This window comes from Lates calcarifer, linkage group LG17 (assembly GCF_001640805.2).
Source record: "Lates calcarifer isolate ASB-BC8 linkage group LG17, TLL_Latcal_v3, whole genome shotgun sequence".
NCBI lineage: Eukaryota > Metazoa > Chordata > Actinopteri > Centropomidae > Lates > Lates calcarifer.
Genome location: NC_066849.1, coordinates 16,791,365 through 16,802,950, shown reverse-complemented (window position 1 = coordinate 16,802,950; position 11,586 = coordinate 16,791,365). Strand labels below are relative to the sequence as shown.

Below are 11,586 nucleotides of genomic sequence, written 5' to 3'. Positions count from 1 at the left end.
GATGCAAGAGATAGTTGAGAAAAAATGACCTTTAAACGAAAAATACACCAAGGAATGTATGGCTCGAATTGCATCTAAGGTTTGATAAATATTACATTAAAAACAAACAGCGAGAATGAGATGAATATGAACAGCTACATTCCAAAATGATGAATGACCTTCTAGGAATAAAAAGTATTTAATCAAAAAAAAAAATCTGATTTTTTTAGCTAATTGTTCAAGTTGAAACCATCAGATAAGCTGCTGAAATTTAGATGTAAATATATTAAAATGTTATGATTTATTAACCGTTCAAAATCAGGTTGGTAGAACAAGCTTGAATATCTTTCAAATTGTAAAGGTGTCATTATAGAACAAGGCTGTTCATATTATGTGTATTAAACATGTACTCGCTTTTTATTTGTGTTTTATATATTTTTCTGTCAACTAAACCATTAAAGAACATTGACAATAAACAACTTACTTGCATATTCATGATTATTACAATACTGTATGCCATTTGGTTTGTTTTAGCAAACTGTCATAAGGTCAGCCTGCAGTGATGTGACATGGTGGATCTGTTTTCATTTGGTTGTTCTTTGGTCAGAGGAGATGTGAAAGTGATTAGGGTGGATTTATCAGTCACAGCTCTTTCCAGTTTAACTGCAGAAGATTTTTCCTACAGATAAAAGCAGCCCACCACAGTTCACAGTTCACATTAGTTTGAAATGACTGGTAGATAAAATAATACATAAATATACTATACTATAATTAAAATAATTATTGCAAGTGGTCTTACACATTTTTGTCTGGGACAAGGGACTTCTGTACACTCTTGAAAAATGTATTTTAGATTCAAAAATTAGTGGCCACACACAAGATACAAACAATAACAGGACAGTTATGGGCACACACAACTCCGACAAGCCATCTAAACAGTCAAAATCGGCACATAATAACAAAAATATGACTTTCTCACCCTGAATACACCTTGACCTAAGTTTAGACTGGGCTACTATGTAAGTTCTATATCATTTTATGTTATGTGAAATTCTTATTTCAATTTAAATGTAAGAGGAGGGATATAACACTATTGAAAAATATATATATATATTTATATTTCTGTGTGTTTGTGCGTGTTTTTTTTTTTCTTTTTGAAAACACAGCTGCCTAGCCAGCTTACCTAATTGAGAACACACAATGCAGAATACAATTTAACATTTTGTAATTTCAGTAAAAAAGTAAATTTCAGTTTTACTTATTTGTACTTTTTGAATTAGCAGAATATATTTTATACTGTCTGTATTTTGTCCCCTTTTGCGTGCGTATGTGTGTGTTTATGTATATGTGTTCACTAAGCTCACTGGTTGTTTTCCACTGCATGAGACAATTAAAAATAATTACAGCAAGACAGTTAGGTTTGTTTCTAAATGTTTACCTCCTAGTGTGATTTAGTTTAGACTGTAAATGCTAATAAAACACCCATATACAGTCTGAGTTAGATTCTAGTTTCTGAAATCTGCTGGGAAAAGTGCACAGGAAAGTACCTGTTAAGTATTGTGAACTGAAGAGTGCTTATTCTGTATCAAAACCACTGCTTGACCAGCAAAGATGGGAAACATTACTGGTGCAACAGGAAAACCCCTTTTCTACATGGCCTTTTAGTTTCATTTACGCACCACACTTTTAAAATAGACCTGTAATATAGTAATGGACATGTACAGTAAAAATAAAAAAAATATTCGATATATTTTTTAATCTACTGCTAATTTACGCCTATATTAAACAATACTTATTCTCCACATTTTTTTAAGACAGTTATCTTAAGTCCAAATTGTGACAGTTGAGCACAGAAAAGCTGTTATTCAGATGAGATATGCAGCCCTGCTCAGTCAGGTAATTAATGTCAGTTAAGTTACAGGGCCTCAGGGCTGACAGTAGACATGCACAGAGGACATTCATGGTGTTTATTGTACAAACCATGATGATGCTTGTAAGAAAATACTGGCTAACCACTACCAAGGAGCTGTAGGTATATGAAACTACATGAGTCATGACGATAGCAGTAACTGATGACCACTGATCCTAAATCAGATGTGCATCTTTTAACAGGATGAAAAAGTTCTTGCAAAGCAATTACAAGCATGCTAGTAACACATAAATGTTTGTTTGTTTTTTTTTGTAGGATTATTGCCAAAATTGTAAAATGGTAAGTATTCAAAGAAACTTAAGTCGTGAAAATGAATTTGAGTTCTTGAATATCTTGTTAAACAGGGGTATTTGACTTTAGAAAAGCCTACATCATCTCACTATAGCATGAAGAGAATCATTCTAGATTTAAGAGCAAAATTAATTACCTCTTTTGTCCACTAGAGGGACACCAAGGGACAGGACATTAAAAAGACATAAGAGTCATTCACTTCAGGTTTATATCTTCTGTATTTTTCTACATAAGTGCAGAGTAAGGGGGGAACACAGCAGTAACAGCAGAAGTTATTGATCATGACAAGAAAGCATGTTATACATGTATGCAGAAATTATTACAAGTATTACACTGATTGAATGACTATACTGACTGATAGATGTGTTCTGACAAGCAATCAAGAAAAAATCAAACATTGATCAGAATGAAGGCTTTATAACTATGAAAACCTAAAACCCAAAAAGGTGTCTAAACACTTAATGAATGTTAATGTACTATTAAAATGGTTTTAAAGTTTAATTAATAGAGGCAAGTATTTCCACATGATTAATTGGATAATTAAAACTTAGAGGTTGAAAATGTAAAAAATTATATTTTTGAAAAAAAAAAAATCTGGTTTGTAATTTTGATTCTTAAAGCCTGTTGCGTGAAATAAATGTGCAGCTTACAGATAATTGATCAAGTGTATTACCCTGAGGAGATAATGAATGGTTTTGAAGCCCACCACCCTGGTCACTAATGTTTCCAACATGGAAATGTGGACGTTCATTTTACATATCTCGGTTTTTCATTACATTTTAATAAGCAACAAAAAAAGACTGTAACCCCAGTATGAATATCCTACACAGGTCACTACAGCATTATAAGATAACACAAACTTTGCTACTAATTTGGATATCTCAACACTGAGGTGCTGATGTTCTACTGACAAGCTCAAGCATCCTGTCTTTGCATAACATCTGATTATACTGACATTTCTAAAAGAATTGTACACATACAAACACCAATTAATGTTGGACACTATCGCATCATCGGCTTGCCTGCAGTGCATTTTTTTAACAATAACAAAATGGCAGAGTAAATAGAAATCCAGCCATGTGAACAAATCATATTGTATTTTAGCAAACACCAGGGTTCTAAAACTCTACAATTCATTGTTGATTTATTCAAGAAACCTTTCATACTAAATACCAATTACTGGATAAATTCACTACCACATCTTTTCTTAACATGACAAAAGTAACATTATTAACTATGGTTTGTTAATACAGCTCTCCCAGCCTCTTTGGAAAATACTTTTTAAGACATTGTGTTTCAACTTGTTTGTGTGCAATGTGGCACCAGCTAATTTGAGTTTGGTTGCGGATCAATCTGAAAAAGTCATTAGTACAACAGCAGATGAGAAGAAAAGTGTCCCACTGGGATTAATGTTTTTGGAAAATAACTTTGTTGTGACTTATGAAAGACCTGCAGTTACAAATTTGTCTTCCACATCATGTTCATGTTCATTCACCCACAATTTTTCCTTAATTTATACTCAATTATATTGTTCCACTTTAAGTGTTTTTTATAAAATGGTTATTTTTTGTCTAATCTGGGCAATGCATTGAGGAAAAGCATCACCAGTTCACATCTGTATCACTTCTGTATCAACACATTTCTAAAAGTGGAATCTTTAAGTAGACATTTTAAAATGGCAAACAAGCAAGATGATCTTCACTGGCAAGTTCAAGGGATGTAAATATGGATATATGTCATGCATGACACAAACTGTATATTGTTGAGGAAGGAGTGATCAGAGTTTATTTGCAGCAGAAAGACAGTAAGACAGCAGGTAGCAGTGAACCTGGTGTTGTAAACCCCAACTCATTTCTAGTGCAAAACTGTTCAAGTAAGGATTGCTTTCTACCCTGAACTAGTAGTGGTGTTTCCCCCTCTCTGTGTTGGTCTTTTTGTTGCTGCTCATATGCGACTCCAGCAGGGGTCCCTACTGTCTGATATCTGCTGGTCTGAGCTGTCTCTCACCCTCAGCCAGGAAGATCTGCATGGCCCTATAGAGAAGATGGACGCCCAGCTCCCGCTTCCGCTTCACCTGCCAGTTGGATACCACACCATAGAAATCCCCTCGCTTCTGATTGGTGAGCATTTTCAAACCTGGGAAGTGATTGGGAGAATCAAGTTGGTTGTTGACAGGCTGGACAGGCACAAGAACAATGTTTTTCTCTGGGTTTGTTGTTTCGTTTGTGTTGATTTGTGGCTCACCTCATCAAAAGATGTGAAGTAACACTGCTAATGCAGCAAGGGTTAGTCAAATCAAGACAAACTTAAACAACCGATTATCAAAAACCTGGTAGACTAAAACTGCAGTCTATTAAAATTAACATCTTAGAAGCAGCCACATCATCTGCTGCACAGAATTAAGTTTAGAGATACAGCCTTTCTTGACAGCAGTCATTAAGTCCCTATACTTCTGTCACATTATATATTTAATATGTGAGCAATAATTAGCTGATAATTACTATAAAATAACCCTTGACAGCTAATTTAAGAGCCTGCTAAATTATTATGCAGTTCCCCAGTGGATTATATCACTGTTTACCAGTCAATAGAGAGAACTGGTGATGAGTTTAACCCTCCTCATACTCACCGATGGCCTCCACCATGCAGGCCTCTCTTGTGTAAGCCTCCACTGGAATGACGTTCTGGAAACAATGCAGAGAGATGGCGCCCTGCCCAGCGTTCCACACCTGAAGGATGTGCTGCACTTTGGGGCACAATTTCTGTCACCGAGAAGAAAAGGTCAGTGCTTCATATAAATATTTCATATCTCATTAATTTTAATTTAGGTTTAATTAACTAAGACTGATCAGTGTATGCTGCCCTACCTTGGAGGTCTTGTCCCCTGTGTAGTACTCCAAAGCTTCATACAGGTGGCTGTAAGGGCGGGAGCGTTTTCCTTTTCCCACATAAAATATAGCATGGATAAATGTCTGAAAACACTCCTGTGGAGTCATGGTGTGACTGCGGAATGGGAGGTTTTTCGTCACTCTGACAGAAGAGAGAAACAAAGATCCATTTAACTATGTTTTCAATAATTTTTCATTATTACAGGCCTGTTGGGAGTTAAAACATAATAAGAAGTTAGTTCTAAAGATACAATATGGAAACTGAACACTGATTTGCCAACAAGAAACAACAGTTACCACAAACTAGTTGTGCTACTATTGTTGATTTGATGTCACTTTTTTTATTTACATGCCCACTGATCAGGAAAATCAGCCAATGAACCAGTTTTGCCAGATCTGTTTTAGTTCAGTTGTATTTGGCAAATTTCAGAGCTGTCATTATCAGCTTTTTTTGGCATCTGGCAACACTGTGCAGAAGAGAGCAAAGAAATTTACAAAGCAACATGAGAGAAAGCAGACCTTGGGTCGAGCAGCAGGTAGTTGAAGCTGGACTTGATGATGCCCTCCCTCCACTTTCTGTTTTGATCTGGTTGGTCAAACTGCTGGCAGAGAGCCTGCTCATCTGCCTGGCAGTCAGGCAGCTCGAAGGTCAGCAGGGCCCGACACAGTTCTGGACTGTAACTTAGATCTACAGGAAATAAAAGAAAAAACACACACACACACAAATGACTGTGGGGGAGTATGAGACAGAGGTGATGTGCTAAATGATATTAAGTGTATTAATATGCCTCATTTGTTCAGTGGCTCTTATCTAATCTACCCACAAGTTTAAGAGTTTAATTTTCCATTTTCATGTTGCTTCCTAAGAATGATTTAATAGTTAACTGAAGGCCACTAATATTTCACAGGTTAAACAGCCATTTAAATAGTAACATAATTATTAATTTTCATATGCCATTTTTCTTCTCACACACTCAGAATACTATCGTTACCTAATCATAGCTGAAGTTGGGTAAATAGCAATCAAGAACTTCAAATAAAGAGCATACGCGTCACCTGTTTGCGGCTGGTCTAATTGCTTCTGAGGATGTGGTGATTGGGAGTTTGACTCCTGCAACAGACGGCACAGTCTTCGCATGTACGTGGGCCTGGTGCGGCTGCTGATAGGACCGGGACTCTCCCCCAACTCCACTAGTCTCAGTCTCAGCTCCTTGTCAGTCATCCCCTTTGTTTCTTGCAACAAACGGTCCACACCCTCATCTTGTTTTTCTTTCTGTGGCACCACCTGTGGCTTCTGGTTCTCCTTTCCTCTGCTGCTCATCATTTCAGTCTGCATGGAACACCAGTCATAGATGACGGTCTCCTCACTGCTGGTAGTACTCATGCTGGAGCTGAGTGAGGTGTTCGCTGTAGGCGGGACATGGGTCTCGATCAGCTTGTGGCCTTGCTCTGTGTCTGTATAGAGGTACTCCACCGGTTCGTCCAGATCCTGAATGAGCGGGCGCCCTCCGGGTGTGTAAGACAGGCTAGCGAGGTGCTGTGGCCTGCGGCAGCTCGACAGCCTGCTCATGCTGTACCTGGGGGTGCATCCGGTGCCCGGGGTGCATGGAAGATCAGAGTCTTCCTTTGACCTCCTTGGGGAAAAATAGCTGGAGCTCGATGAGGATGAGGCAGAATCAGACTGAGAGCTACGGTCCTCAGTGATCCTGACGTCTTCGTTTTTTAGGCTGTCCACACTGTTTTCAACAGGGGCGTCATTTATGTTTCCCTTTGTCACCGCCTCATCTGTACTTGTCAGATCATCAGTCAGAAAATCCCTCTCTTCAGCAAGATCCCGGTCTTGGCCTTGCATAGCTCGTGCAATCTCTGCAAGGTTTCTTTCATAAGCATCCACTGAAGAGTCCTGGCTTTTCTCCAGTAAGACTGTTTCAGATAAAGTCTGTGATTCAGCAGCACTGCCAGTTATGCTCTTGGAGAGGATGAAGGTATCGCTTGGCTATTGCTAACACTTGAACTAGCTCTGAGAGTGCTTGACTGTGTGTCTTGGCGGTCAGAAGGCAAAGAGTCTCCTCCTCCTCCTCCTGCTCTACCCCCTGAATAGGATGATGTATAATAAGGTGCACGTGGTGAACTGTAGTGGTCCTCACTCCTCTGAGGCCTGGGTGTCTGACGGCGTGTTCGAACTGGGGTGGGCAGGGTCTCCTCAAACAGATAAGACGTGAGGAAGAGGCTCTCGGGCGTTCTGCTCGTTCTCAGTGAGCAGCGACTCAACCTCGAGCGAGTCCTGCCAGTTACAAAAGGACTGGGTGTGAATGGAAGGTCGGCCATTTCCTCTAACACCTCACCTGCATTGTTAGATTTGGTGTCGGTCGTTAGCTCTGTAGCCACCTTGTCATCTTTGCATGCTGTATGCACATCAGGACCACTACACACGAGTTCATCATTGTTTGGGTGTTTTATTTCATTCAAAGTCAGTTTATCAAGAATACCTGGTAAATGCTCTGTAGTTTCAGGTTGTGAATCTGTGTGGGGTTGAACAGGTGTGAGATTCCCACCTCTCCTTGTAAATTCAGAATCAGAGTCTGTAGAAATCTCAGTCTTTTTACCAGATTCAGCTCCAACAGAAACCTCCTCTTCTGCGGGGAGTATAACATTTCTGGAGTGTATAGAAGCTTCTAGAGCACTAGTATAATGGTCACTGTCACAGCTACTGTAATGGCTACTAGTGGTCCCGCTGCTACTGCTGCCCCCACATGAACGTGCTGGCTGTTCAGGTACATTCACCGGAGGTTCTTTTAAATTTTCCCCCTCCTGTTCATTGTCACTCTCTTCCAGAGCACAATGACTGATGACTGTTTTGTCCATGTCATCTTCAGTGCTCGTGCTGCTCTCCCTGCAGAAAATAAAAACGTGATCCGGCGATGTGACATCAATGCCCTGCTTGTGTAAAACAGTGGCCATGCGCTCTGAATCCAGAAAGTCGGAGTACTCGGAGAGGTCAAAGGGTAAGCTGCTGGTGCACTGGCTGCCATCGGCAGCAGGCTGCTGTGCTGGAGATTCAGGGCTAAAAACAGGGAAATATTCATCCACATCCTTGAAGCTCACGCTCTTGCGGCTCGCTCGCCTGGACGGAAACGCTGGAAGAGTGTCTCTTCTGGAGGGAGAGACTCTGCCATCAGTTGTAGCAGCATGATCTTCATCAGTAAATAAATCATCCTCCCTAAGTACTGGCATTGGAGCTGTAGGCACCACTGCAGACATGCGGGTGCTTGATAGTATGGAGGGACCTTCAGGTGCCCAATGTGAAGAGGAATTGTTCCAGTCCTGGCTGTGATGCCTCTTAGTGTCAATATCAGAGAGTCTGTTATATGATATTCCTCTGCAACTTGGCCTCCCATTAACGCCTGACAGGTTAAAAAACGATGAGCGTCTTGTGCTGCTCAATGGGCCTTCGCCAAAGTCGCTTATCATAGATGAGTGGGAGCTGAAGCTGTAGTCTGATTCAGGATAGCTGGACATGTCCATTTGATCTGAATACACAGCTGTGAGGAAAAAACACAGACATAAATTGACACAGTTCCTACAAAGGTGAAAAATTACCAGTGGTCAGCCAGATTCTGGAAAAATATAACTGGAACTCATCTGATCTACTGTTTATGCACTGCCAGGCACTTTGGCAGATGATCAGCCTTGTGTTTCTTTTTTTATATGACTGGAAAAATAGTGAGTGTTACTGGCAGATTTTCAAGCACACAAGGCACTGATGGAAGGTATTAATGTCTTGATTCCCAACATTATTTCATACACATACAATATCCAAAATCAATACTAGCAGTTTCCACGTTAAAAAATCTTAGGTTTTCAACTTAACATGTGTCATCATGAAAATTCCAAGGATTTAAACAAGTTAAGACTTTGTTGGTTGCAAACTATTTAATACTGTGGTATTGCTATGATGTGACTCCTAGCAACCAAGTACAATATTGAACATCTGACTTGGATAAATATTACCATAATGTATCTCTGTGCCATTTCTAACGCAGCTGGTTAAATATGATTTTCCAGTATGAGTTTTCCAGTTGTGGAAATAGTTTTCTGTTTTTTTTTTTTTCTAAATTAGTTATGTAAATGGTATTTTTAAGGATGAATGATTTTAAAGTAATCCCCAGAAGGACAAAACTGTCAAGGAGACTATCTTACAGTATTGGAATTGAGGCAAGTCATCCTCCTCTGTGTCCACTGAGCTGGTCTGGTATTCCTGAAGGAGCTGGGCACATTTTCGATTCTCCTGTTGCTCCGCAAGCTGCTGTGGTGTATTCCCTTCCTGCGGGATTGAGGGAGATAACAGGGGTTTACCAAATAGAATCAGACATCAGGAAAATTTGTAGTTATTGTTAAAAACAATAAGCAATTTTCCAGTAAAAACAGTTATTTTAGATAATGGTACAGCAGGTGTTTTATGAGCATATATTTTAACATAAATTGATTTTCCATGTCATGTGTCCTGAAACTTGGCCCTTGCATGTCTCTATTGTAAAATTATTGATGATGCTAAAACAGTTCTTACATTATCTTTAATGTTTGGATCCCCTCCATTCATCAAGAGCATCTTCAAATTCTGATAACATCCCCATAATGCAGCAACGTGAAGAGGAGTCAGGCCATCTGATGACCTGGGAAAAATATGAGCGAACACACAACTTTACAAAACACTACATTATCATTATGCTCAAAAAACTTTGACTGCATCTTGTGACTACATTTTAATATTTTTTCTAATGGAACAGGATATTGCAAGCTTTTTTATGATGCAAAATATGAGTAAAAGATTGCTCAGAAATCTATATACCTCTTATTTACACTTACAGATGCCACAACAGATCAAAAGAAATCTGAACAGACTTTCAAATAAGTGGGTTTCTGTAGTTAGATTTAAATTATCTAACACAATGATTTTCATGTGTTTTTTGTATCCATACCTCATGTTGGGGTCGGCTCCATACTGAAGTAGCATTTTCAAGCAGCGTGTGTTCTTCTCAGTCTCTTTGCCAACAGCCAAGTGTATCGCTGCCACCCCTTTACTACCCACCAGGTCAGGACATGCACCTTCTGAAAGAAGCAGCTGCACAGATCTGCCAAGGAAGAGAGTTTTTTTTAGTCTATACAGCATTGTGTGATGCTGTACTGCAAACAAGAGTATAATATAATGGCCAAAACAGCAGAATAATTTACACAATAATCCTGTATGTTGACAAATGATGAGGGAGACTTTAAAAATGAAATTAAGTCAAGACAAGACAATGTGTTTATACAGTCCAAAGTCACAATCCTAATTGTACCTCAAAAGGCTTCACAGTCTGTACAATACAATACAGAGTGTTTGGCATTCTTGCTTTAACAATAACTTAAATAGTTAATCAATTATGGAAATACTCACTTAATAAATATGATTGTGGCAAAGTGTAAAAATCTGACAGATCTTGGGGACATTATCTGCATTATATATCATTTATACATGTACCTTAAAACCTTTTCCTAATGATGACATCATTTACAACACACAAACTGCACTGTTTACGGTGAACAGTGGTCACAGCAGGCGGACCCTTACGTGTTTGCAAAACAATGCCACAGTCTAACGTTACAGCTTCAACAGCGATCAATAGGAAGTAAATAGGACACACATTCGAGTCTAAGATCAGTGGCTCTTGAAGACTCAAGATTTAAGTGCAAAGTAACGACTGGAAGATAACATTTCCTTCATCAAACACGCTTAAGTTACTTCTTGCATCTTGCAAATAACCTCGAATTTGTTACGATGGTGCAAGATTAAAGTCAAAGTCAAAACGCCAGGAATCCTGGTGGTAATTTTCCACCCTGTTGTCGCATCTTTTTCGATAGAGGGCATGTCCGGGCAAAACAAAGAGAAAAGGGGCAGAGCATCACCTGGGATCTCCGTCGTTCACAGCTTTACACAGTTGACTTTGCAGCCTCCTCGCCTTTCGATCCATGATCAGCGGAGTCCGTTTACAGATTATCTATGATCGTGCGTCGTGCATCTTCCGATTTAGCCCACGGACTAAATCCATGCATCAAACTGTGGATAACCTTTTATCGAGGCTAACGTTAGCTAGCGGAGCTAGCGACTGAGAAGCTGCAAAATGAACTCCTTGCACACATCGAACTACATTCTTCTATTCAGCTAGCCAAGGAATATCTATAAAATTGTTAGTTCTGCCCCTCAGACACAAAGGGGATGTTGCTTCCTAACTCAAAAAGCATTCAGCAATGGTTAATCCTCGTAAACTGCATGCCTGTGGGTTAAACTTCCCTCCAAGTACACAAATCCTCCCCTTTTGCCGACAGTGGGCGGGATGTCCGCCCACTGACGTCTCTGATTGGACAATCGTTTCATTTTCACCAATCAGGTTACTTGAAAGGGGTACACAGTTTCAGTTGATACACATCAGAGCTAGTTTCAGTATCACTGTGGTACTT

General features: G+C 39.5%; 1 protein-coding gene across 1 annotated transcript; it reads right to left on the bottom strand.

Moving 5' to 3' along the window:
* Positions 1-2,399: 2,399 nt before the first annotated feature.
* On the bottom strand, positions 2,400-11,449 carry ankle1 (ankyrin repeat and LEM domain containing 1). The gene is given in 10 exon segments (XM_018673060.2): positions 2,400-4,336; positions 4,830-4,962; positions 5,068-5,230; positions 5,608-5,776; positions 6,145-7,049; positions 7,052-8,630; positions 9,289-9,412; positions 9,656-9,761; positions 10,068-10,220; positions 11,035-11,449. Coding segments are annotated over 10 exon segments (3,564 nt in total). The 5' UTR covers positions 11,100-11,449; the 3' UTR covers positions 2,400-4,169.
* Between the last annotated feature and the right edge of the window lie 137 nt (positions 11,450-11,586).